This window comes from Lacerta agilis, chromosome 2 (assembly GCF_009819535.1).
Source record: "Lacerta agilis isolate rLacAgi1 chromosome 2, rLacAgi1.pri, whole genome shotgun sequence".
Lineage (NCBI taxonomy): Eukaryota > Metazoa > Chordata > Lepidosauria > Squamata > Lacertidae > Lacerta > Lacerta agilis.
This window is the reverse complement of record NC_046313.1, coordinates 103,712,204-103,739,749: the sequence shown is the minus strand read 5'-3', so window position 1 is coordinate 103,739,749 and position 27,546 is coordinate 103,712,204. Positions and strand designations below refer to the sequence as shown.

Here is a 27,546-nt window from a genome sequence, read left to right as displayed (position 1 = left end):
GTTTTTAGGATGCCTTGAATCTTTTAAGAAAAGCAATAGAATAAACTAAAATTATAACAGAAGTACAGCATTAAAATTAGTTGAGTCAAAACAAAGGTTAAATGTATTTTTAAAAAAAACTTTATTGAAAGATTAATGAAATGACTGAAAAAATGCAATGGTGACATCAAATCACAGGTTTATTAAAAGTAAAATGCTAACAGTTCTATGCTAACAAATAGTACAGTTAATATATGGGAAGACTAAGGGTCAAAAATAGACAATATTTGGTTTAGCATTAAAAATACAGGTTTGTAAAGCTGCAAAATGCTAAGAGAAGAAGCTAATGATTATTAGAATCCCAAAAAAGGTGGTGGGGGATTTAACCCTTTCCTCCTTTGCTTTGGTCCCGAGTATAATCCCTCCTCTGAAGCTGCTATTTGTGTTAGGAGGAAATTCCCCACTGGCACCACTGAGAGGGTGCAAAATTAAAGGAACATTATCTGCAATAATACAGTGCTTCTTTGCTGTACTGGATTATAAAGCAATCATCTGCACAGTCAAACCAAAACACCATGGTCCTTTGTTGAAGGGGAATGTGGGACAGCAGCCTGGGATGGAAACTGCGGCCTGTACAGACTTCCAAATACAATGTGCTCAGAAAGGATACGTGCTGCTCTTTGGAACTAATACCTGGACTCATCCGAGCACCCAGGAAAGGCAAAGCAAAGGCCAAGGAACATGTGCTTTAATAGCACAGCTGGAGGCAAGCTGATGGATCTACAATCCGAAAAAAGGGGAAAACTTCCTCCCCTTCAAAATCAATTGAATTGAAAATATAGAGGCAGCACTTATCTTCAGCATCATAAAACGACACTTTCCCTGCTTCGTAGTTCAACGAAACTTGGATTTGTGTTGGGCCCTCTTCTGGGTCCAAATAGAAAGGAGGTGAAGTCAGAGCTTTGAATTGATCGCGGCGGTTAAAGCCAACTGCCCAGATCCCTTCATCAGGTTCAAAATTAATTTCCCTATTCCTCTCCACAGACTCTCTGGCTACGCCCACAGCCCAATTGCTGACATTTTGGACATCCACCGTCCAATAATGTTTCCCTGATCTGAATCCCGGCATTCCAAGCACACAGCGGGCGTATTCAAACCTATTTGGACTGTAGGGGTAGTCCTGACGGACATTTCCCCACCATACTGTTTTTCCATCTGAAGACACAATATATCGGGGATGGGCTGTATCCGGATCAAACTCCATGTTTTCTGAAACACAACAGGAAGCAGGATGGTAAAACAAAGCAAACAAGACAAACGCTTGAACAGAATCAGTTACTTCCGTAACGTAGTGTACCGAGCTTGCAAATTGCACATATTCTTTAGGAGGAGAGGAATGCAGAACCAATTAGGCCAATTCATACAACCAAATTTGCATGGCGAGAATAAAGGGGCACATGCAGGGTAAGAGCTGCAAGCTGGAGACTGTGTGTGCAGAAACGAAGATGAAATTTACATTCGCTGCTTCACCCACTTTTCCCTCTGCCCCCCCCCCACGCCATGGCATGTAGCTAGCCCTTGGAAGGCTATTTAGAAGAGAATGTGGCCCTTGAGCTGGAAAATGGTTAATGTAACCCTTTCCACAACACCATTTTCCCCAATCTAAGTCCCCATTAAGCCATTTACTTGCTGGGGGGGGCGGAGGTTAGACTGGAGTGACAGCGCAGGGACTAACACGCTTCTTCCACCCATCAGCACTGCTGCCGGGGCCTCAGCCCAGTTTGATCTCCCCCTGCAGCAACTTTTATCTCAAAAGAGAAATGTCAGGACATCAAATGCTGAAACTCTCCAACATCTGGGCTGCTTTCTCTCTCCAGAAATAGCAGCTTACCTCTTATCCATTTTGATTTCCTCGTGTTGGGAGGAAAACAGCCTAGGAGAAAAGAGAACAGGGTAAAATGTCTGCTGTAAGGATAACAGAAGAGACCTTGCGGCCTGTTTAATCATGCAGCAACGAAATTTTGTTGCTAATTAAACTACAAGAATCATTCACAATAATTATTGACTAATGCATGAATCATGTTCTTGTTATTATCCTAGTTAAAACATAATCTGTTACCTGAAACCTCACGCAACTTGGTCGTCACCAGCTGTAGTTTTTCATTAAACAACTCAACTTTCTCATTCAGATCAGCTTTGGGTTTCCCAGATATTTCTATGTTGCACCTGGAAGAACATATGACTTAAAATAAAGCATTGCCTTATATTGCTCCTTGATTACTTTCCTGTTGAATAACTGGCAATTGCTTCACATTCATGCCATAATCAGCTGCCTGAGATGGCGGCATTAATCTGTCTAATGACAGGACTGTCACAATCTTGAAAAATAGTTCAGTTGGTCAGAGCAGGGTGCTAAAAACCCCAAGGTTGCAGGTTCAATCCCCATATGGGACAGCTGCATATTCCTGCATTGCAGGGGGTGGGACTAAGATGATCTTCAGGATTCTTTCCAATTCTATGATTCTGTAAACAGGGGCTTACCTGCTCAGCAAGGGATCCATAGCCTGGGGGGAAAGATAAATTGATCAGCCCCACTTTTCAAAGTTTATTACGGTTCATCAAGTACTAACTCTTAATGCATTTTGCACATTTACAGCCCACCCATGAAAACAGGACAGACTGGTAAAACAGGATGCTATACAGGTGAAAGTAAAAAAATAGAATATCGTGGAAACGTTCGTTTTTTTAGTAATTCAACTTAAAAGGTGAAACTAATATATGAGATAGACTCATGACATGCAAAGCAAGATATGTCAAGCCTTTATTTGTTTTAATTGTGATGATTATGGCATACAGCTGATGAGAACCCCAAATCAACAATTTCAACTTTGGGGTTTTCACCAGCTGTACGCCATAATCATCACAATTATAACAAATTGCTTACATAAATGGACTTTTCTATGATATTCTAATTTTACGAGTTTCACCTGTAGTAAAAAAGACAACCCTTATTGTTGTTGTTGTTCAGTTGTGTCCGACTCTTCGTGACCCCATGGACCAGAGCATGCCAGGCACGCCTATCCTTCACTGCCTCTCGCAATTTGGCCAAACTCATGCTAGTCGCTTCAAGATCACTGTCCAACCATCTCGTCCTCTGTCGTCCCCTTCTCCTTGTGCCCTCCATCTTTCCCAACATCAGGGTCTTTTCTAGGGAGTCTTCTCTTCTCATGAGGTGGCCAAAGTACTGGAGCCTCAACTTCAGGATCTGTCCTTCTAGTTAGCACTCAGGGCTGATTTCTTTAAGAATGGATAGGTTTGATCTTCTTGCAGTCGATGGGACTCTCAAGAGTCTCCTCCAGCACCATAATTCAAAAGCATCAATTCTTCGGCGATCAGCCTTCTTATTATGGGTTGTATTCAAATAGCGTCTACCAAGTAGACCCATTGAACTTAACAAACCTAAGTTGATCATGTTCATTAATTCCAGTGGGTCTACTTTGAGTAGGATTAGCACTGACTACCACCCTATAGCTCCTCCAGTGTCAAAAAGGAGTGTGTTATTGCTATCAGTTTCTGCCAAGGACGTAGCAAGGGGGGGCCCTTGGGCAGTGCCCTGCTTGGGGGGGGTGACACTTCGGGCGTTGGCCCCACCCCCTGGGCTTTTTATTTTTTTATTTTTTATTTTATTTTTTTAGGCTATTTTCAGCACTGCCGGTGTGGAGCCGCAGGGGCAGCCAGCCAGGAGGGGTGTCACCCCCCCTCGCTGGCCGCCCCTGCGGCTCCACCCCAGCAGCGCCGAACATAGTCCCCCCCTTCCAGCAGCTTTTTTTGCCACGGTATGGGGGCAAGGGGCGGGCCAGCGAAGAGGGGTGCCACCCTCTCCTCGCTGGCCCACCCCTTGCCTTTATGCCGCGCTCCGCCGCTGCCTGGCTTGCGGAGCTGGGGCCTGTCCCTCTCCCTGCCCCGACTTGCGCTCCGCCAAGGGAGCCCGGGTGGCGGCTTAGGGTGTCTCTGCGGGCTGCACACCCCCGAATCCGCTGCCCGGCACCGCTTCGTGCAGCGGCTGCTCGTGCCTGCCTGCGCAAACAGCCGCGGCCTGAGGGGGTGCCGCCTTCGCCGCCCAGCACCCATGGGGGCATGATGCACGCACACAACGCCCTGCCCCGCCCCCAGGGGTCCCTCTTGGCTTCCCGCCCCAGGCAGCCAAGGGGCTAGAAACACCCATGGTTTCTGCTTCATATTTGCCATCACATTTATAATAACTTCTAAAAAAAGGTTTGTCTGGACTGAAACAAATCTGCAGTACCCTTTTCACCTGTCATAGACCAACTTTTTTTAATTTTTCCATATTTTGTTGTTGTTGAGGTGTTTGGGAGAGGAATGTCCACCCACCCCAAATTTCCCTGGGGTTTCAAATCTACTAGTACAATCTCACCTGCAGGAGTTCAAAGGCAGACTTGAGACACTTCTCCTCTACCTCTTTAATCAGATTGGCGAGATGAGAACTGCGCTTTGAGAATTCACTGGCTATTTCGTCGATTGACTTCATGATCTCTTCACACGCATCTAGCAGTTCCCACCTTCCCGCAACTTGATTCCTGATGTTTTCCACATCTTTCTGCAAAGAGCAGAGGACAAAAGACAACGAATTCAGCATGCTGTTGTGATTCCATCCCCAGGGAAACAGGCACAAACAGGGGAAAAGAGCAAGTTGTGCTTAGTTTCACCAGGGTGTAACCTAATGCAAAGGTCAGTAGGGTGGACATTTCCCCCCAGTGCTTTTTTTTTGGGGGGGGGCTTCCCAAAGGCATCTGTTTGGCCACTGTGAGAATAGAAAGAACATTCCCAGCAGCCAGCTTGGGGGTCATCTCTTTGAGATTCATTCCCAGACCCACCACCAGTCTCCTGGCGATAACCTTTCACCCACTTTTTTGCTATTACTGACCTGGACAAGAACATTACTTCCTCCTGTTTTGCAAACCACATATTTCCAACCTTGTCCCACTATCTTATCTGATACCTTCAGTTAAGCTATACTAGCAATAATTAATAATAATAATAATAATTTATTTATATCCCGCCCATCTGGCTGGGTTTTCCCAGCCACTCTTGGCGGCTCCCAATCGAATATTAAAAACACAATACATAGGAGGTGTCAAGTCCTAGGGATTTTCACCCCCCCCAATAAAGTATTTGAGGGGGCTGCCCCCCAAAGCTGATGTGCATTGCCATTCAAATGGGGGAGTGCACAACATATTGTGATCAATTATGCAGGGTGGGGCTTACGTGTCCCCCCTCCAATATTTGGCGAAAGGTCTTTAGCTACGCATTTTGCTCCAGAAATCTATAACGTAACTATATTCACTTCTGAAATCCTGTGTTCATCCATCAGAAGTCAAGGGAATAAACAACTACCTGACATTCAGAAAACACCTGAAGGCAGCCCTGTTTAGGGAAGTTTTTAAACTGATATTTTAAATGTATTTAATGTTTGGTGGACGCCGCCCAGAGTGGCTGGGGAGGCCCGGCCAGATGGGCGGGGTACAAATAAATTATTATTATTATTATTATTATTATTATTATTATTATTATTATTATCTCTATATCTTAAATGTTATGAAAGCATTTTGTAGGTGCCTTGATACAATTTAGCTTATGTTGTATGGACCTATCTGCATTTAGCTGTGATTTGTTCTTAGTCCCGTGAATCCATGCCCATACAACCGTGAACATTCCTGATTTTAGTCATAGAATGATTTATCATCTATACACCTATATGAATATACACATTTTAGTCCCATGAGAGCACACACAGATATTCAGGGCTCCTGAACTTGATGCCCTCCACATGTTTGGGATGACAACTCCCTTTGAGCCTCAGATGATGTCATTGTTGTTGTTGTTGTTCAGTCGTTCAGTCGTGTCTGACTCTTCGTGACCCCATGGACCAGAGCACGCCAGGCACGCCTATCCTTCACTGCCTCTCGCAGTTTGGCCAAACTCATGTTAGTAGCTTCAAGAACACTGTCCAACCATCTCATCCTCTGTCGTCCCCTTCTCCTTGTGCCCTCCATCTTTCCCAACATCAGGGTCTTTTCTAGGGATTCTTCTCTTCTCATGAGGTGGCCAAAGTACTGGAGCCTCAACTTCAGGATCTGTCCTTCTAGTGAGTACTCAGGGCTGATTTCTTTGAGAATGGATAGGTTTGATCTTCTTGCAGTCCACGGGACTCTCAAGAGTCTCCTCCAGCACCATAATTCAAAAGCAAATGTCATATATACATTTAAATAACAATAACAACAACTCCTCCTCTAAGGGCCCTGAGAGGAGCTGCAGTCCAGAACATCTGGAGAGCACAAAAAGGAGGCAGCTGTGTTCAGTGAATGGCATACTGGGAGCCTACCTACCTTAATTTCCTGAATTCCTCCCTCACTGCACCATTTCCGCTTCATAATTTCATCTCTCTCCTTCTTCAAGGTTATTAGGCAACTTTGGAGCTGATCCTAAAAGAAAAAAAATGGGATTCAGCACTTATACCATTAATTAAAAGATTTAGAAACCACTTTTTCACCAAAGAGCTCTCATAATAGTATACAAGTAAAACTGTAAATAAAATCCTGGGAATGGTGGCACCAGAAGACCAACATTATCTGGAGCAGGCATAGGCAAACTTGGCCTTTCAGATGTTTTGGGACTACAATTCACCGACCCACTGGTCCAGTTAGCTAGGGATCATGGGAGTTGTAGTCCCAAAAACATCCGGAGGGCCAATTTTTTCTATGCCTTAATTAAGGAGGGTCACACTTTCCCCATCCCCTTCTTGCTCCAAATTCTCCCAAAACGAAGGGCGATTTCGCCTACCTTAGCATCCTGGGCTGCCTCGTCGATGGGAAGGGCGACATGCGCTTTGTGCGCCCGGGATTCCCTGCAGACCAGGCAGATGAAAGCGCGGTCCTCTTGGCAGAAGAGCCGGAGGGCTTCGTAGTGCTTCCCGCACAACTTCGGCGCTTCTTTCCTGGGCTCCCCTTTGGCCAGGCTCAGGCGCTGCAAGCGGAGGCGCTTGATCGCTTCGGCCATATTCGCCAAGTGCCTGTTGGGCCGGAGGTTGCCCCGGGGGAAAGCTATCCTGCACTGGGGGCAAGAGAAGAGGTCGCGGCCAGGCCCCTCCGAGCACTGGGTGATGCAGGCTCGGCAAAAGCTGTGCCCGCAGTCGATGATCATCACCGGGTCGCGGAAGTAATCCAAGCAGATGGAGCAAGTCGTTTCGTCCTGGAGAGCTATGGAGGGGTCCCCGGCAGCGGCCATGGGTGCGCCTCCTTGCGCGCAAAATGCGCGGTCTGGGCAGCGCGGTATAGGTAAATTTGGGGTCCAAAGACGGAGGATCCCTTCTGTCGCCGCGGCCTGGATCCCTGCAAACCGAGGAGGAACGGAAAGGAGGAGACCGGCGAAAGCGAAAACGCAGCACTACATGCAGACGAGCAAGACGCCAATTGGTCTGAAGGGGGCGTGGCGCTGGAGGGAAGTGGGAAAGTGCCGCGAGGGTACAGAAAACAGAAGATGCACTTTTCAGGAAATGACTCACACCTGTGAAGATATGCCTGATCGTAGGGCTTAATTTTTTGCACCACTTTTGATTTTGATTGCACCACTTGTCTTTCTTACATTTGCATCTCGCTTTTGCCTTAAGGAGAGCAGGGCGGCGGCATGTATTAAATTTCTGCTCCGCCTTTCATCCGAAGATTACTTCCCAATTGCCCAGGAATTCAAAGACATTACCATCTCAAAGGAATGGCCATGCTGCTAACAAAAGGCAATCAGATAAGGCTTTTAACAGGTAGCCTGGCAGGAAGGGGAAAAACAAACTTCTCAGATTCCTGTTTAAATCTGTTGGAGGCCGTCTTTTTGTGTGATGTAGGTGTGGTGTGTCTAGGAGACGGGCCTTTGGGCTGCACTTCTTCTGTGATGTACCGGTATGTGTGAGGGTTCTGGGGGTTGGCCTGGACTGGAGGAGGGATTTAAAAAATGTCTTTATAAGGAAAGGAAAATAAGGACAGCGAAAATAAAGACTTTGCTTCTCAATCTTCTCTGGTGGGCCTGTTATATTCCCCTACTGATGGAGAACCTACAAGGGCTCTTGTGTACCCCATAAGGGAATAAGGGTAGATTTTTGCTTATTTCATAAGCAATGGCCTGCCCCCCCCCCAGAAGTTTAAAAGGTCAAATATTGTAATTATTGTTTAACAGAGACAGGATTTAGGTTTGATAAGGCCCTAAGCTACTGAAGGTAATGGGGCCCTTTGTATGTCCAGCTGTCCTTTGTCAACAACAAATTGTCACTGTTTTTTTGTGCTGAATATGTACTATATGGTAATTTATGGACCTAATAGTTTTCTAAAGCCATTTGCCACTGTTGCTGTATGTAGGTTTTATATTTTGGAAATGTACATCCAGGGATTTCCCCTTTAAAAAATTTTTTGGGGCCCCCAAGAGAGTGGGGCCCTAAGCTACAGCTTGTTTAGTTCATACGTAAATCCGGCACCGAACAGAGGCCATGTCAGATATTATACTGGTAAGATATTAAATTGGTACTACGTTTGATCTTCGCCAAAAGGCAGAGAAGCTTCTCCCGCTTAACCCTCACAACAACTCGGTTGGGTAGGTTATGCTGAGCAGCCGTGGCAGAGTGCTGCCACGTGCGGATGGGAACCCACCTGTGTCCAAATTTTAAGAAGTGGTACCTGAGTTTGCCTTTTTCCTGCTCTTTGCTTCCTCTTTCTTAATCAGTTCAGGATCCAGTTGACTATAGAGGACCAGGACTGGTGGGTGTCTGGGGTCTTGTTAGGATATGTTTTATTTATATACCGCTTTTTAGCCCCAAAACTCCCAGAAGTAGTGAACAACATTAAAACATGTCAATAAAAGAAAGAAATATACTGTTTTGAATTGGGGGGGGGGGGAGCAGACTTCCCATAATTCCTGGATTTAGGAAAAGTTTAAATTATCAAGGTTTGATTAAACTTTGCCAAATACTGAAATCACCTGTATTTAATTATGCTAAATAAAATTTAAAAAAGAATTGCTTCCAGTAGCACCTTTGTTGTTGTTCAGTCGTTCAGTCGTGTCCGACTCTTCGTGACCCCATGGACCAGAGCACGCCTATCCTTCACTGCCTCTCGCAGTTTGGCCAAACTCATGTTAGTAGCTTCAAGAACACTGTCCAACCATCTCATCCTCTGTCGTCCCCTTCTCCTTGTGCCCTCCATCTTTCCCAGCATCAGGGTCTTTTCTAGGGAGTCTTCTCTTCTCATGAGGTGGCCAAAGTACTGGAGCCTCAACTTCAGGATCTGTCCTTCTAGTGAGCACTCAGGGCTGATTTCTTTGAGAATGGATAGGTTTGATCTTCTTGCAGTCCATGGGACTCTCAAGAGTCTCCTCCAGCACCATAATTCAAAAGCATCAATTCTTCGGCAATCAGCCTTCTTGATGGTCCAGCTCTCACTTCCGTACATTACTACTGGGAAAACCATAGCTTTAACTATACGGACTGAAGTGTTTTTGATTGTTGGAAACGCTTCAAACCAACTTCTGCACTTCTTGGAGCCCGGCACGTTTCCTCTGCGCGTACCTTACTGAAGCGCCTTTCCTTGCTGCCGTCTCCTGTGCTATTCCGCAGAGTTATCTTCTCTTATCTTCTCTCACGCAACGGGATGTGTGCATGCCAGCATATTACAGACAACAGAGTCCGGCTTCTTTCTAATCTAGAAGCTTTATTTTACAAGGCATAAATCATTACATTCCGGGAGAGTCGCAAGCCATGTTGGTGGCTTCTCCCTTCTCTCCGTTCTCCGGACAACAGAAACAGAAAGTATCACATTACACAGTACAACAGTACACAGAGCATCCGGTGACGCTCTTCCTCCTGTGGGTGGGACAATCTGGTTGAGCTTGTTAACTCTAAAAGCTCCAAACCTCTACACCCCCTCTTGTCCCGCACACAGGGGCGTTGTAAGCTTGCAGCTTACCTCACACAAACCCTCTTAGAACTCCCCATGCCGTTGGAAGCTCAGGGGCTTCGTGAACCCAACCCTCTGGTTCACCTGACCAGGACAGTACTTCAGCTTCTCCAAGCCGGTCTGAACGCACACGTCTCGAAAGAGAACGTCTAGGTGTTTGGGTCTGGCCTTGACTTGTCCAGACTCTGCCACCAACAAACAGAGTTGGTTGTCCTCCCAAACCATCACGGGCAGGCAACTCTGAACGCAGATCTCTTGGACCAAACACCTATAGAACTCCAGTTCCCTGCAAAGCACTGACAACGCACTGTACCTGGCTTCTGCACGAGAACGAGCAATGAGGCTCTGGCACTGGGACTTCAGCCCGCCTAGAGCTCCTTCACACTGTACAACCATTTCAGACACAGATTTCCTGTCCTCGGAATTTGCCCAACCGCCATCGCACCAGCGCGTGAGCTGGGGCTCACCGGTAGCTGACAACTCCGGGCAAAACTCCTAAGTCTCCTGCAAACTCTGGAGCACTCTCACCATGCCATTCCAGGCATGCATGCTGGGATTTGCAGCCACCTTGCTGAACAGATCCACAGCAACTGCTATGTCAGGTTTGCTCAACCGTGAAGGAAACAACAGCCTCCCAGGAGCTGACCTAAACACCTCGGGGCTCTCGAACTCAGAGCGTTCCCCGGTCTGACTGTCCTCACCTAGACACGTCTCCATGGGTGTTCTGACACTAGCACATTCAGACACTCTGAACTTCTTCAACGACTGCACTACCTTGCCAGTCTGATTGAGCAAGACACTACCGTCTTCGGCTCTGTCTACCTGCACACCTAGGTAAACACCAACAGGGCTTAGGTTCCTGAGCTGGAAAGACTGACCAAGCTCCTCTGCGAACCGTTGCACCTGTCCCCTGGACTCCGCCAGGTAAAACATGTCCGCACCGGACTGCAGAACTAGCTCCTGCTCTGGACTTACTCCTGCCAGAAACAGGCAGCTATCAGCACAACTCTGGCTGACACCTAGCTTACTCAAAGCTTCTTGCATGCCTGAGGACCAATCTCTGGCTGACTCCTTCAAGCCAGTGATTGCCTCGTGCAAACTCAACACCTGATTTGGCCCGTTGTCCTTGAACCCTGGCGGAGGTACCTCGTACCTCTCCTCATCCAGGTCGGAATCCAAACAGGCATCCAAACCAAAGTGGCTTGCCTCAAAACTGCTTTGAGTCGCGACCGCTAACAGCATGCGCGTGGTTTCGCTTCTGAGAGAGGGCGCGTCCAGTACCTCGGAACAATGGACCCCCTCCTCCTGAGTGAAACCTCTGGCTACTGACCTAGCCTCGCACTGCAACTCGCCAGTTGCTGCCGTCTTGAGTCTGCACACCCAACGACCTTCTGACAGCGTCGTGGTTGTGCACACACCCAAAGACCTCATTGAGCTTACCTGCTCTACCATGGCATCCTGCCATTTCTGGGCCTCACCTTGAGATACCCATTGAACCTTCACAAGGCTTTCCGGTTCACACTGAACCAAACAAGCACTCACGCTAGTGGCCGTGAACCTTTCGGGCAGAATCCCTTCAGTGGATCGTGCAGACTGCTGTGATACCACTTCAGATTCTCCCTCTGTTCCAGTTGCACTGGATTCCACCTGCACGTCCTTGACGTCAGGCATCTCACCTACAGACTTGCTGCGCCTGTGCATCCTAACTGAACCACCCAAGGATGACGTTGGCGCGCCTTTGGGCTCCTGCTTCACTGCCAAAGAACCCCCCTCTTGCACCAGGACGAGGCCTGCGCCAGGCTCTCCTGGAGAAGAGTTGCCACACAAAGAGTCACCATGCGTGGCCTGCCTCCTAGTCCTTGACATAGGAGTTGCGGGTGCACTCCCAGGCTGCTGCCTTGGAGTTGCCCCTAGCTGCGCTGCACCCTGGTGATGGCCGGGAACTCGGCCCAAGCCACCAGCAGGTGCCAAAGCCACAGCAATACCCCCTCTTGGGGCTGGTCCACCTGGACCACTGCCACCAGCAGGTGGCGCATCCTGTCCAGCACTGACAGGACCATCCAGAACATCAGGGCTTCTAGGGATGTGTTCCAATCCATTCTGCTCACAAAATTCAGCACTCCTGCTGACTAGAACCTGGGTCTGGTCACTATCTGGGTTAACTAACCTCCAGCTATGCAAGCTGGGTTCGCACCCACAGAAAGACACTTTCAGAACCTTGGTATCACCCAGTTCCACCCGGAACCCTTGTGGAAGCTCTGCATCCAAGAGCATGTCTTCAGTGGCAGCATGCAGCATCCTTTGCTGCCTCTCTGCAAAACCACATACCTGTGAAGAAAGCAGGTTAGTCACACTGTGCTTACTCCCCCTCTCACTGAGGACCTGGGAACAGCCTACTCCAGTAGAAACCTGCTGTTCCACCAGTGGTACTCCCTCAGTTGGCTCCTTGAGCAACGCAGACCACATGTGGTGAGAGAAAGCATCAGCCAAACACTCAGAACAACACGCTCCCCCCAGGTTAGCTTCTGGCTTCCCTTCAGAAACAGCCACATGAACCAGGGAAAAGGGACGCGTGGTTTCCCTTTCAGACGCGGGGTAGCAGGATGTCGACTCCTCGACCTTGCAAACCCTGCAATCAAGAAAGCTGTTACATGCCCTTAACTTGCACCCTTCAGAGAACTCAGGCTGCTTCAGCACACTGTCCCAGTGGCGACTTGCCAGCCTTTGGTACCACTGACACAAACATAAGTGGTGCATGGGCACACTGGTGCACCGAGCAAACATTCCATCAGTGCCACCTCCCCCTGTTCTGGATTGAGACGTCTTAACAGCAAACAGCCCGTCCTGGCTGCATTCCATGCGTAGAAGCATCTTCTGGCCCCTGCAATCAGAACAGGTGATAATCACAAAGCAAACAGCAAAAACATTGGACAGAAGGTTTGACATAAACAACCAATACAGAGTTATGTCAACAGCCACAGAAAACGCCAGTTCTGTCCCTTGGATCTGTCCCTTGACTGTTAGCAAAAAGTCAAGCCTTTTCTTGCCTCCAACAGTCAGTTCTCCAAACTGCTCTATAGGAGACTCGCAGTTCCTCACATGTCCACCAGGAGGAACGATGACGATGCAAAGAGACGCTGCACAGGCACTCATCACTCGCAGCCCACCAGGGTTGGCCTCTCTCAGCGTTGCCTCGGTGACTGCATCACAACAGTAGGGCTTATCTTGGCTCCGTCCTTCTCACTCAGCTGGGCACGTGACCTGATGGCTGTGAGAAATGGCCTTGCCCTTATCTTCAGCCATGCACGTCAACAAAAGACCAGGTGCAGGCGACGTGACAAAACACAGATCCACAGTCAAAACTTTTACGCTGGCTTCAGACTTGGAAACAGCCCCCCCTCTTCTGGGAGCAAAGCCCACGGCGATCTGGCCCCCCTCCTGCTTTCCATGGCACTGTTGCTGCACAACAGCCATAAGCCGAGCTGGGGGCGAGCTTTCCAAAGCCACTTCAGCCAGTCCCTCAGCCCCGTGAAACTGGGCTAGGGTCTTCTTCCAGGCTTCACAAGCACTGGCCAGACCTTCCTCCTCACAGGCGTTGGCCAGAACATCAACGCTCTCAGGGAACAGCCCTCTGCATTGAAGCTATGAGGCTGGAGGTGCTTGCAAACAAAAGCTTCCCTCCTCCTTGCTGGGAATGCTATGGCTCCCTCCATCTTGCCCAGGGGTAGCGTACTTACGAATCTGTAGCTTCTCACCCGGCTCCACAGATGGGGGTTTCACCAGAGAGGGTACACTGCTTGGGCACACCTCAATCTGGGCTTCCCTGCTGCCTTCCAACCTCTGGCAGCAGGTTTTAGGCTCCTGAGCCATTCAGCAGACTGCTGAATGCTCCTGCTGGCAAAGCAAACTTCCCTGGATGCTCCATCACAGTCCAAACCAGGGAGGCACTTCTCAGCTTGGCACACACGTTCTGGATCCTTGGAACTGCTCCAGAATCAGTCCAGAATCGGGAAAACCTGGATCCATAACCTGAAGTGTTTTTGATTGTTGGAAACGCTTCAAACCAACTTCTGCACTTCTTGGAGCCCGGCACGTTTCCTCTGCGCGTACCTTACTGAAGCGCCTTTCCTTGCTGCCGTCTCCTGTGCTATTCCGCAGAGTTATCTTCTCTTATCTTCTCTCACGCAACGGGATGTGTGCATGCCAGCATATTACAGACAACAGAGTCCGGCTTCTTTCTAATCTAGAAGCTTTATTTTACAAGGCATAAATCATTACATTCCGGGAGAGTCGCAAGCCATGTTGGTGGCTTCTCCCTTCTCTCCGTTCTCCGGACAACAGAAACAGAAAGTATCACATTACACAGTACAACAGTACACAGAGCATCCGGTGACGCTCTTCCTCCTGTGGGTGGGACAATCTGGTTGAGCTTGTTAACTCTAAAAGCTCCAAACCTCTACACGGACCTTTGTCGGCAAGGTGATGTCTTTGCTTTTTAAGATGCTGTCTAGGTTTGTCATTGCTTTTCTCCCAAGAAGCAGGCGTCTTCTAATTTCGTGACTGCTGTCACCATCTGCAGTGATCATGGAACCCAAGAAAGTGAAATCTCTCACTGCCTCCATTTCTTCCCCTTCTATTTGCCAGGAGGTGATGGGACCAGTGGCCATGATCTTAGTTTTTTTGATGTTGAGCTTCAGATCATATTTTGCGCTCTCCTCTTTCACCCTCATTAAAAGGTTCTTTAATTCCTCCTCACTTTCTGCCATCAAGGTTGTATCATCAGCGTATCTGAGGTTGTTGATATTTTTTCCGGCAATCTTAATTCCAGTTGGGGATTCATCCAGTCCAGCCTTTCGCATGATGTATTCTGCATATAAGTTAAATAAGCAGGGAGACAATATACAGCCTTGTCGTACTCCTTTCCCAATTTTGAATCAATCAGTTGTTCCATATCCAGTTCTAACTGTAGCTTCTTGTCCCACATAGAGATTTCTCAGGAGACAAATGAGGTGATCCGGCATCACCTCATTTGTCAAAAAAACTAAGTAGCACCTTAGAGACCAACTAAGTTTGTTCTTGGTATGAGCTTTCATGCGCATGCACACTTCTTCAGATTAATTATGCTAATGAGCCAAGCCACATCTGCAGAGCTGGCTGGATGGGTCATTAGCGGGGACCAGTGATAGCCCATCAAGGAAACCCCTTAGAGGACAAGAGTGACAGGCATAGGGGAGTGGGCCCTCTTCCTTGATGGGGGCTAGTGCATAGAGAGAAAGTCAGGTTTAGGGGTTCAACTATGAATGATCCTTGCAGAGAATACCACGTGAGCTGGGGATGGCAGGCTGCAACTAAGAGACAGAGGTTGGCTTTTTTATCTCCTATAAATCCACTACTGCCTTTCAGGGGGAAACCAGACCCCCACAGGACATGACTGGGCGTCATCGATTCCATAAACAACATGGTGAAATGTCCAGAAGCTGGGCTTGTCACTCTGAAGCTTCTGGGCTGGAAAAAGGGATGTTTAGAGATCTATGCTCTCTTAGTGTGAGAAACGGTCTGGCAGCTTATGGCGCTAGGCCTGGATAAATTTGAACTGGAGGGATCTGATAGACGATTGTATAGTTTGTAACCATTACGCTCAAGAATGACAGTAAAGGACTTCTGTCTGTACTGAATTGTTTCCTGTGGTTTATTTCTACGCTCCCTGCTGGACCAGTGGCGTAGCAAGGTAGGGGCGTTGAGTGCTTGCCGCCCCCTGTTCCACCCTGGAGGGGGTGACACTCTGGGTGCCCCCCTGGGACGCCCAAGCCGAGCCCCGCCGCCAGGTAAAAAGCGCTCGCTGATGGCTTGCTCGCAAACCTGCTCGGCGCGCGCTTTCCTTTTTCCAGCTGGAGCGGAGGCGAGGGGTGGGCCAGGGAGGGGCGTCAACCTGGGCTGCTCTTCCTCCCCCCCCCCCCAAGCAGCCGCTGTCAGGTAAGCGCTCTCCGCTTGGAAAACAGGAGTTTTGGTTGCCTAGGGAAACTCCAGCAGATCTTTGGTGCTCTGACAATCCCCAACAGGTTCTGATTGAACCCAACAGCGAATGCTCTATGATCCCTCCTCCATCTAGGTGTAGTTTGTATGTAAACAATACCATGTGTCATAAAGAGACCACAGTCTCTACTGTCAGCACCAGGTTTAGGGCTGTTTGGTGGTCCCTGAGGCGGTACAAAATTGAGATAAGGAATAATTGAAGAGATCTATGGGAGGCACCAAATTTTGGCCTTGCTCAAGGTGCCAGATTACCAAAGTGTTCCCATGCTGCTTGTCCTCATTGTCCCAAAAGGGTACAAAGACCAGCGCCAGATTTTGGGGGGTGCGGGATGTTCCCTCACACAGGGCGCCAAGCTGAGGGGGTGCAAAACAGTAATACATAAATAAGGAATTATTATGAAAATAAATATTGAGGGGGGTGGTACCAAATTTTGTCCTCGCTCAGGGCACAATCCCTGGTAAGGACAGCTACGACTCCTGGAATCTTCTGCTAGTGCAGATTAGGATGGTGTGTAATATAATACACTGAAAATAAAATACATTAAATATTCAATCAAAAGAATAAAAAATAGTGACAGGATTTTTCAGCAGCCAGCTGGAAAAATATATGGTATTCCACTAGCAGTATCCCAGCACTCCTCCATTTCCAGCAGGGGTCTAACTGGGGTTGCACTTAGCAGCATGCTCAACTGCCCAATGTTCAAAATAATAGTAAAAACCTTTTTTAAAAGTGGGGGGGGGGAGAGGGACAGGAGACTAGGGCCTCACACAAAATACTATACTCCATCTTGAAAACATGTATCTTAAAACAAAATATTGGCACCAACATTGTCATTTTTCTGGCACAATGCTAAGATGTTACTATAGTTGCAGGCATTTCATGGGATGTGAGGTGACAATAGGCCGGGTTAATTGGCTAGCCTGGTTTTGTTGTTTTTCTGAGATGGTGGGTTTCATAGTTAGTTTTTATGCTATGAATATGAATGTTCAGTTCTTTTTTTAAAAAGAAAAAGGGTTAGGATGGGATGGTTCTAAACATAGGCCTGGTTAATTGGTTAGCGTACTTTTGTTATTTTTCTGGGATGGTGGTTTTTTAAAAAACTATTCTTACGCTATGAACATTATCTGTGTAATTTTTGTTAAGTATAGTACTTTAAAAAAGTTTTTAGGGTGCCTTTAATCTTTTAAGAAAAACAATTTAATAAACTAAACATATAACAGAATTACAGCATAAAAAATTAGTTGAGCCAAAACAAAGGTTAAAAGGAATTTTTTATAACTTTATTGACAGATTAATGAAATGAGGGAAAGACTGCAATAGCGACATCAAATCACAGGTTTTATAAACGTAAAAAGCTAAAGAAAAAACCTGAGGAGTTACATGCTAATAATCAGTATAGTTAATATAAACTAACGGTCAAAACAAGACAAAATATGGCCTTGTATTTAGCATGCAGGTTTTTAAAATGGCAAAATGCTGTGAGGGAAGAAGCTGATGATTATGAGAATCAAAAAAATGCGGTGGAAGATTTAACCCTTTCCTCCTTTGCTTTGGTCCCGAGGAAAATCCCTCTGAAGCTGCTACTTGCATTGCGAGGAAATTCCGCATTGGCACCACCAAGAGGGTGCAAAATTAAAGAAACATTGTTTGCAATATTATAGTGCTCCTTTGCTGTACTGAATTATAAAGTAGTCATCTGCACAGTCAAACCAAAACATCTTTGTCTTATGCTGAAGGGGGAAGCAGGGACTGGAGCATGGGATGGAAACTGCAGCCTGTACAGCAGAGCTTTCCAGAATATCCATGTTGGTGACATGCTTTTAGAGATGCATCATTTCACGACACAGTAATTGTTTTACTAGCAAAGCAAAGGGTAAACCGCTTCCCAGCCCCAGGAGGAGTGCGGGGAGCGTTTGCACGACACACTGCAGCTGACACAGTAATGTGCCACTATACAGTTCAGAAAGCTCTTCTGTGCAGACTTCCAAAGACAATGTGCACAGAATGGATATTAGCCCATTTTTGGCACTAACGTCTGAGCACCCAGGAAAGGCAAAGCACAGGCCAAGGACCTCCGTGCTTTAAGAGCCCAGTTGGAGGCAAGTTGACGAATTGACGATCCGGAAAAAAGGAAAAACGTCCTCCTCTTCAAAATCAATTGACTGGAAAATAAAGATGCGGGTCTTATCTTCAGCATCATAAAAAGCCACAGTCCCTGCTTCATAGTTCAAAGAAACTTGGATCTCTCTTGGATCCTCTTCTGGTTCCAAAATGGTAGGAGGTGAAGTCAGAGCTTTCAACTGACCATTGCTAAACCCCACTGCCCAGATCCCTTCATCGGGTTCAAAATCAATTTCTCTATCCCTCTCCACAGACTCTTTGGCTACACCCACAGCCCAATGGTCAACATCCTCAACATCCACCGTCCAGTAATGTTTACCGGAGCTGAATCCTTGCATTCCTAGTACACAGCGAGCATATTCAAACCTATTTGGACTGTAGGGGTAGTCCTGACGGACCTTTCCCCACCGTACTGATTTTCCATCAGAAGACACAATACATCTGGGATGGGCTGTATCCGGATCCAACACCACATTTTCTGAAACACAACATGAAGCAGGATGGTTAAACAAACAAGACAAACACTTAACAAAATCAGTTACTTCCGTAAGGTAGCGTACCGAGCTCGCAAATTGCATGTATTCTTTGTGAGGGGAGAAATGCAGGACGAAAGTAGGCCAATTCATACAACCAATTTTGCATGGCGAGAATACAGGGGCACCCGCAGGGTGAGAGCTGAAAGCTGGAGACTGTGTGTGAAGAAACGAAGATGAAATTTACATTCACTGCTTCACCCACTTTTCCCTCTGCTGTTTAGAAGAGAATGTGGCCCTGGAGCTGGAAAATGGTTAATGTAACCCTTTCCACAACACCATTTCCCCCAATCTAAGTCCCCCTTAAGCCATTTACTTGCTGGGGGGGGGGGTTAGACTGGAGTGACAGCGCAGGGACTAACTCGCTTCTTCCACCCATCAGCACTGCTGCCGGGGCCTCAGCCCAGTTTGATCTCCCCCTGCAGCAACTTTTATTTCAAAAGAGAAACGTCAGGACATCAAATGCTGAAACTCTCCAACATCTGGGCTGCTTTCTCTCTCCAGAAATAGCAGCTTACCTCTTATCCATTTTGATTTCCTCGTGTTGGGAGGAAAACAGCCTAGGAGAAAAGAGAACAGGGTAAAATGTCTGCTGTAAGGCTAACAGAAGAGACCTTCCGGCCTGTTTAATCATGCAGCAATGAAATTTTGTTGCTAATTAAACTACAAGAATCATTCACAATAATTATTGACTAATGCATGAATCATGTTCTTAAGGCTAACTGTCATATGAACAACTGCTGTGTCTGCCTTTTTTTCCAGGGGGCAGGAGAGGCATGGCATGCATTTGTTTATTTCGCCCCATTGACGACCCAGTGTTGTTAGATCCGCAAACTTATAGTCAAAGCTATCAACGGTCAGGGAAAGACTCCTAGGCTCTGGCAAAAGAAAAAGAGGAGACATAAATGAGGACAAGAGTTACGCTCAGGGCAAGAACGTACATTACTTGTATGTAAGTCATTGGGTTACCTGTCCAAAGGTAAAACAGGCAGTTTGTCAAAGGAGGGGCCAAGTGAGGGGACAGTCTCATTTTGCTAAATAGCTTGCAACTCAGGGATGGCAAACCTGGAGCCTTCAGGATGTTGCTAGATTCCCATCAGCCACTGGCCACCCAAATATTTATCCCCATGCTCTCCCATTTTTTACCTGCAGCATATCCTGGGTAGTGAAAAACAGAAGCACATATGACCTGATTGGGCTGCTGTGGCACGCCTCCTGGATTAAAAAACACAACAGTCACCCCATTCCTCTCTGATCAGTTAATTTCAGTCTTACACACACATCTGAACATGCACATGAGGCCAAACACCTCCCGGTATCCCTCCCATCTGAAAGCAGTCTCAGCAGCAGTGCCCAACCATGCCAGCCACTGAGGCCCAGCTTTAATATCCCACGGAAGGTTCTAGACCAAATGCTTGTTTCCCATTCCGGGATGGATGCAAACTCACCTGCTCTCGAACTGGCCAGTTTTGGAGGTGCTGGAAAGACAAAGGTGGAAAGGAAACTCAGACAAAGTTTCAGATACCATGTACAATTCACACTGGATGTATACTCTATATACCGCGGGGTGTGTGTGTGTGTGTGTGTGTGTGTGTGAATGCTCTTCATTTTTGGAGGGAGAAACCAGAAAGGCTGCAATATTTAACAGTGGTCCCAATTGTGCAGGTAAGATTTTAGCTGGTCGTGTTTACTGTTTTGTTCCCTATGAGGGAAAGCAGTCTCAGAAAGAAAGTTGGAGTCTCCCAATACTGAGTAATAGTTTGGTTAAGCTGTCTTGTTATTGAGACCCGGTACTCAAAATAACTCTACAGACTTTTTATAAGGATCTGCTCTAATTACCTCAAGATTAACCAGACGCAGATCAAGACCTGGCTTTGTGAACTGCAAATACAGTGGTACTTCTGTTTACGTACTTAATTCGTTCCGGAGATCCATACTTAACCTGAAACCGTTTTTAACATGAAGTACCACTTTAGCTAATGGGGCACCCTGCTGCCGCACAATTTCTGTTCTCATCCTGAGGTAAAGTTCTTAACCCGAGGTACCACTGTATTGATATGCACTATGTGAGTTGAGGAAGGACTCCCATATATATAACTCAGCAGTGGAAACTTCTGTCTCTTTTGGGGGTGAGCCTGACTGACTCATGTGATTGTTATTATCCTAGTTAAAACATAATCTGTTACCTGAAACCTCACGCAACTTGGTCTGCACCATCTGTAGCTTTTCATTAAGCAATTCAACTTTCTCATTCAGATCAGCTTTGGGTTTCCCAGATATTTCTATGTTGCACCTGGAAGAACATATGACTTAAAATAAAGCATTGCCCTGTATTGCTCCCCGATTCCTTTCCTGTTGAATAAACTAGCAATTGCTTCGCTTTCATGGCATAATCAGCTGCCTGAGATGGCGGCCTTAATCTGCCTAATGGCAGGACTGTCCCAGTCTTTCAAAATAGCTCTGTTGGTCAGAGCAGGGTGCTGATAACCCCAAGGTTGCAGGTTCAATCCCAATATGGGACAGCTGCATATTCCTGCATTGCAGGGGGTGGGACAAAGATGATCCTCAGGATTCTTTCCAGTTCTATGATTCTATAAACAGGGGCTTACCTGCTCAGCAAGGGATCCATAGCCTGGGGGAAAAGATAAATTGATCAGCCCCACTTCTCAAAGTTTATTACGGTTCATCAAGTACTAACTCTTAATGCATTTTGCACATTTACAGCCCACCCATGAAAACAGGACAGACTATAGTAAAACAGGACACTATACAGTAGTAAAAAAGGCAAGCCTTATTATGGTTTGTATTCAAATAGTGTCTACCAAGTAGACCCATTGAAATTAACGAACCTAAGTTGCCCATGTTCATTGATTCCAGTGGGTCTACTTTGAGTATGATTAGCACTGACTACCACCCTATAGCTATCAGTTTCTGCTTCATATTTGCCATCACATTTATAATGACTTCTAAAAATGAAGGATTGTCTGGACTGAAAGAAATCTGCAGTACCCTTTTCACATGTCATAGACCAACTTTGTTTTAATTTTTCCATATTTTGTTGTTGTTGGAGGAACAACAACAACAACAAAAGGCTTCGGGAGAGGAATGTCCACCCACCCCAAATTTCCCTGGGCTTTCAAATCTACTAGTACAATCTCACCTGCAGGAGTTCAAAGGCAGACCTGAGACAATTCTCCTCTACCTCTTTAATCAGATTGGCGAGATGAGAACTGCGCTTTGAGAATTCACTGGCTATTTTGTCGATTGACTTCATGATCTCTTCACACGCATCTAACAGTTCCCACCTTCCCGCAACTTGATTCCTGATGTTTTCCACATCTTTCTGCAAAGCGCAGAGGACAAAAGACAACGAATTCAGCATGCTGTTGTGATTCCATCCCCAGGGAAACAGGCACAAACAGGGAAAAAGAGCATGTTGTGCTTAGTTTCACCGGGGTGTAACCTAATGGAAAAGTCAGTAGGGTGGACATTTCCTCCCAGTGTTTTTTTTTTGGGGGGGGGGCTTCCCAAAGGCATCTGTTTGGCCACTGTGAGAATAGAAAGAACATTCCCAGCAGCCAGCTTGGGGGTCATCTCTTTGAGATTCATTCCCAAACCCACCACCAGTTTCCTGGCGATAACCTTTCACCCACTTCTTTGCTATTACTGACCTGGACAAGAACATTACTTCCTCCTGTTTTGCAAACCACGTATTTCCAACCTTGTCCCACTATCTTATCTGATACCTTCAGTTAAGCTATACTAGCAATAATTAATAATAATAATAATAATTTATTTATATCTCGCCCATCTGGCTGGGTTTTCCAAGCCACTCTTGGCGGCTCCCAATCGAATATTAGAAACACAATACATAGGAGGTGTCAACTCCTAGGGGTTTTCACCCCCCAATAAAGTATTTGAGGGGGCTGCCCCCCCAAAGTTGATGTGCATTGCCATTCAAATGGGGGAGTGCACAGCATTATGTGATCAATTATGCGGGGTGGGGCTTACCTGTCCCCCCTCCAATATTTTATTCAAGTTGTCACCCCCGCTGGCGAAAGGTCTTTAGCTACGCATTTCGCTCCAGAAATCTATAATGTAACCATATTCTCTTCTCAAATCCTGTGTTCATCCATCTCTATATCTTAGATGTTATGAAAGCATTTTGTAGGTGCCTTGATACACCTATATGAATATACACATTTTAGTCCCATGAGAGCACACACAGATATTCAGGGCTCCTGAACTTGATGCCCTCCACATGTTTGGGATGACAACTCCCTTTGAGCCTCAGATGATGTCGTATATACATTTAAATAACAATAACAACTCCTCCTCTAAGGGCCCTGAGAGGAGCTGCAGTCCAGAACATCTGGAGGGCACAAAAAGGAGGCAGCTGTGTTCAGTGAATGGCATACTGGGAGCCTGCCTACCTTAATTTCCTGAACTCCTCTCTCACTGCACCATTTCCGCTTCATAATTTCATCTCTCTCCTTCTTCAAGGTTGTTAGGCAACTTTGGAGCTGATCCTAAAAGAAAAGAAAAATGGCATTCAGCGCTTATACCATTAATTAAAAGATTTAGAAACCACTTTTTCACTAAAGAGCTCTCATAATAGTATACAAGTAAAACTGTAAATAAAATCCTGGGAATGGTGGCACCAGAAGACCAACATTATCTGGAGCAGGCATAGGCAAACTTGGCCTTTCAGATGTTTTGGGACTACAATTCACCGACCCACTGGTCCAGTTAGCTAGGGATCATGGGAGTTGTAGTCCCAAAAACATCCGGAGGGCCAATTTTTTTCTATGCCTTAATTCTGGAGGGTCACCCTTTCCCCATCCCCTTCTTGCTCCAAATTCTCCCAAAACAAAGGGCGATTTCTATTACCTTAGCATCCTGGGCTGCCTCGTCGATGGGGAGGGCGACGTGCGCTTTGTGCGCCCGGGATTCCCTGCAGACCAGGCAGATGAAGGCGCGGTCCTCTTGGCAGAAGAGCCGGAGGGCTTCGTAGTGCTTCCCGCACAACTTTGGCGCTTCCTTCTTGGGCTCCCCTTCGGCCAGGCTCAGGCGCTGCAAGCGGAGGCGCTTGATCGCTTCGGCCATATTCGCCAAGTGCCTGTTGGGCCGGAGGTTGCCCCGGGGGAAAGCTATCCTGCACTGGGGGCAAGAGAAGAGGTCGCGGCCAGGCCCCTCCGAGCACTGGGTGATGCAGGCTCGGCAAAAGCTGTGCCCGCAGTCGATGATCATCACCGGGTCGCGGAAGTAATCCAAGCAGATGGAGCAAGTCGCTTCGTCCTGGAGAGCTATGGAGGGGTCCCCGGCGGCGGCCATGGGTACGCCTCCTTGAGCGCAAAATGCGCGGTCTGGGCAGCGCGGGAGAAAGAGAGTCCGGCCCCGCCGCGGTATAGGTAAATTTGGGGTCCAAAGACGGAGGATCCCTTCTGTCGCCGCAGCCTGGATCCCTGCAAACCGAAGGTCCCTGCAAACTGAGGAGGAGACGGGCGAAATCGAAAGCAAACACGTAGCACAACACCGAAACGAGCAAGACGCCAATCGTCTGAAGGGGGCGTGGCGCTGATAGGAAGTGAGAAAGTGCCGCGAGGGTACAGAAAACAGAAGAATGCACTTTTCAGGAAATGACTTGTACCTATGAAAAGATAAGTTTCATTTCTCTGTCTCCCAGCCAAGTTAATCACACCCTTGTTTTCATCTGGGTTTGTTATTTCCGGAATGGCTACCTGTCTAGTACTCAGGTATCAGAATGCCAGAGATTATCACTCAGGCTGATTGATAATCAGCTGTAGGGGCAACCCCCACTTTGTTCCTGACACAATGGGAAGGTTTCCTCACCTCCTCCCTCCTTGCAGAGAAACACTTGGTCAGCTGGGTGTCAAAATGGTGTCAGGCCTGTCTTCCTGTGCGGCTTCAGACATGTGGCCCATACATTCATGTACATGTTTGCTTGGTACACTTATGAACAATTATTATATATACAAGACCTTAATATTCTTATTACACTTCCTGTTTCTCAGTCAGATGATTGTAGAATTTGTAACCATTACGCACAAGAACAGTAAAGGACTTTTGTCTGTACTGAATTGTTTCCTGTGGTTTATTTCTACACTCCCTGCTGGACATGTGACTCCTATGCTATTGGAAGATGCATGATATTCTGCTACAAAGGGGCCTGGTACTTGGAAACCTGGTACTGGACCCAAGGGAATAAGAGTTTTGGTTGCCTAGGGAAACTCCAGCAGGTCTTTGGTGCTCTGACAATCCCCAACAGGTTCTGACTGAGCCCAACAGCGAATGCTCTGTGATCCCTCCTTCATCCAGGTGGTTTGTATGTAAACAATACCATGTGTCATAAAGAGACCACAGTTGTCGGAATACACTTCATGGATTCTTTGTAATCCGCGGTTATTTGTTTAATTTAATGATTATTTAAGTACTATTTTATGTATCCTTCCATTTAAAAGTGAAAGTAAAAGTAAGACTCAGTAGGCATTTTGCCACTGAGATCACTCCGCCTAAAAGTTTAGTTCCAGAGGTTTTCAAAGTTATCAATGGTCGTTTATTCTGCTTCCCGCCTTTTTGGGGGGCAGCAACAGCATTCCTATTGGTAAATATATTGGTTATGATGTCACACTTGGTTATCAATAAAAGGCTGAGGCTCCCCGCTTTAGGCAGTATTCTTAGTTTGATCTTAGTTCAGTTCAGTTTAGTTTAAGGGTTTTCGGGGCTGAGGGTTGGATGGGTTGAACGGGTTGGAAGCGCGTGCAGGTGGTAGTTAGGGTTTAGCTCGCGGAAGAATTGGCGGCAAAGGTTAGATAGCCTTTAGACCTAGCATAGGTTAGATTGCGGAAGATTTGGCGGTATAGATCTAGCTAGTGTTATAGTCTTCTGCCAATGGCAGAAAACAATTTCGAAATTCATCTGGCAAGGTAAAAAGCCGAGAATTGCATACAGACTTTTAACAGATAAAAAGACCAGAGGGGGTTTCTCGGTACCTGATCTTAAAATATATTATGAAGCGGCGTGCATTGACTGGCTGGGCGAATGGTTTAGGCTAAAGAATACTGACTTACTTGACCTAGAAGGGGTGGAAAACAGATATGGGTGGCACGCCTACCTTTGGTATAATAAGGTTGAAGTTCACAAAAGCTTCCTGAACCATACAATCAGAAAACCATTATACCAAGTGTGGAGCCGATATAAGGACTGGTTCGAAGGGAAAACGCCAGGCTGGCTGTCACCACAGGAAGCCTTTACAATTAAAAAACCAAATACGGAATTAAATTGGTTAACATATAGAGACCTACTGGAGATGGAAGGAAACATTCCAACAATAAAACCATATGAAGAAATTAAAGGAAAAATAACAAGTTGGCTGGAATATCACCAACTGAATAGTGTTTTTGTGAAAGATAAGCAAATGAAAGGTTTTAAACCAGATAGGTCATGGCTAGAAAAAGAGGTTGTCCAAAACAACACCAAAATACTTTCTAAGGCCTATGATTATCTGTTAGAATGGAATCTGAAAGATGAGGAGGTCAAGTGTGTAATGACAAGGTGGGCTATGGATATCGGCCACAATATTGAACTCTCAAAATGGACCAAACTTTGGAATGTAAATTGGAAATTTACAGCATGTACATCATTGAAAGAGAATTTCTATAAAATGATGTATCGCTGGCACCTCACACCGATAAAATTAAAGAAACTATACAAAACAGGCAGTAAAATCTGCTGGAAATGTGAGGCAAAGGACGGGGAGTTTTATCACTTATGGTGGACTTGTGACTTAATAAAACAGTTTTGGGGAAATATCTATAATGAACTTAAAAAAATATTAAAATATACTTTCAAAAAACTACCAGAAGCATTTCTTCTAGGTATGGTAGGTCACGAGATCCAGAGTACTGATCAAAAGTTTTTTCTATATGCTACAACTGCGGCGAGACTTTTGCTGGCTCAGGTTTGGAAGCAAAAAACGATACCAACGACACAGCAGTGGCAACAAAAAGTCACCGAATATATGGAAGTTGCTAAACTAACTATGAGAGTCAGACAACAGGGGGAGGAAACGTTTAAGAAAGAATGGGGAAAATATGCTGACTATCTAGACAAGGTTTGCAAATTGTGAATATTGACATTTAACTCAAGGCGTACAAAGAAACAGAAATAAGAGGATACAACAAATTAAATAAGTCAATGAAATGACAAAGAAGGGGTTAAATGGAAGATGGGATTTCATAAATTGTAAAGGGTGAATGGGAAAGGGGAAGGTGTAGAAGGGCAATTTAGGTATGAGGAAATGCAAAAAAAAAACGTGTAAATAATGATGTGATATAAAGAAGGCATAACATGAAAGAAGGGAAGTCAAAAGACTCAAGATCTTGTAAGATTATTTGTGATATGACTTTTTATTTTCTAAGTTTATTTTTTCAATGTATAGTTTCTGCAATAATTTTTATTTATGGTTTGTATGCATATAAAATTAATAAAAAACATTTTTTAAAAAAAGATCTAGCTAGTCTTAACATTGCGGAAGATTTGGCGGTGCAGGGACTGAGAGCTTAGGGAAGAAGATTAGAATAGTGGTAGGTCAAAGTCAGTGTAAGAGCCTATGCGGGTCAGCCAAAGCCATAAAAGAAACATCGGTGTCTGTCTTTATTGGGGAAAAGGTTTAGTATTTAATTTTATTTTAAAAAGTCAGTTTTACTTAATGCTTTAACTTTGCCCTTGGTTTAGTAGCCTTTGCTTTAGTAACAGTACAGGCGGTCACAAGTCCCTTTAAGATTAGTTTTGAGGCATCCATTCATTTTCGAGGCATCTATCCACTTTCGAGGCATCCTTTCAC

At 46.1% G+C, this 27,546-nt stretch overlaps 2 protein-coding genes and 1 long non-coding RNA gene across 3 annotated transcripts; all 3 read right to left on the bottom strand.

Annotated features, from left to right (window-relative positions):
- Window positions 1-152: 152 nt before the first annotated feature.
- Window positions 153-2,060, bottom strand: LOC117042358 (thaicobrin-like). The gene is made up of 4 exons (XM_033141910.1): window positions 2,033-2,060; window positions 1,871-1,912; window positions 691-1,248; window positions 153-655 (listed from the first exon to the last, which is right to left on the bottom strand). Exons 1-3 carry the CDS (start codon window positions 2,058-2,060, stop codon window positions 728-730), a joined length of 591 nt encoding a protein of 196 aa, XP_032997801.1. The 3' UTR covers window positions 153-655; window positions 691-727.
- LOC117042058 (zinc finger protein RFP-like) lies at window positions 2,061-24,152 on the bottom strand. The gene is made up of 5 exons (XM_033141517.1): window positions 23,571-24,152; window positions 6,387-6,482; window positions 4,415-4,597; window positions 2,521-2,543; window positions 2,061-2,205 (listed from the first exon to the last, which is right to left on the bottom strand). Exons 1-5 carry the CDS (start codon window positions 24,012-24,014, stop codon window positions 2,076-2,078), a joined length of 876 nt encoding a protein of 291 aa, XP_032997408.1. The 5' UTR covers window positions 24,015-24,152; the 3' UTR covers window positions 2,061-2,075.
- Window positions 20,913-22,019, bottom strand: LOC117042075. The gene is made up of 3 exons (XR_004426044.1): window positions 21,841-22,019; window positions 21,290-21,312; window positions 20,913-20,973 (listed from the first exon to the last, which is right to left on the bottom strand). It is a non-coding gene; the product is annotated as an uncharacterized LOC117042075 (long non-coding RNA).
- Window positions 24,153-27,546: the final 3,394 nt, after the last annotated feature.

Bases quoted from the DNA above. Each gene is read 5' to 3' on its own strand.
- LOC117042058 (XM_033141517.1), bottom strand. From the start codon at position 24,014: ATGGCCGCCGCCGGGGACCCCTCCATAGCTCTCCAGGACGAAGCGACT. The intron at 4,598-6,386 runs GTAGGTAGGCTC...TGCTCTTTGCAG, and splicing joins GAGGAATTCAGGAAATTAAG to AAAGATGTGGAAAACATCAG. The intron at 2,206-2,520 runs GTAAGCCCCTGT...ATGTTCTTCCAG, and splicing joins ATGGATCCCTTGCTGAGCAG to GTGCAACATAGAAATATCTG.
- LOC117042358 (XM_033141910.1), bottom strand. From the start codon at position 2,060: ATGATTCATGCATTAGTCAATAATTATT. The intron at 1,913-2,032 runs GTGAATGATTCT...CTTTTCTCCTAG, and splicing joins TGCATTAGTCAATAATTATT to GCTGTTTTCCTCCCAACACG. The intron at 1,249-1,870 runs GTAAGCTGCTAT...GTTGTGTTTCAG, and splicing joins GAAATCAAAATGGATAAGAG to AAAACATGGAGTTTGATCCG.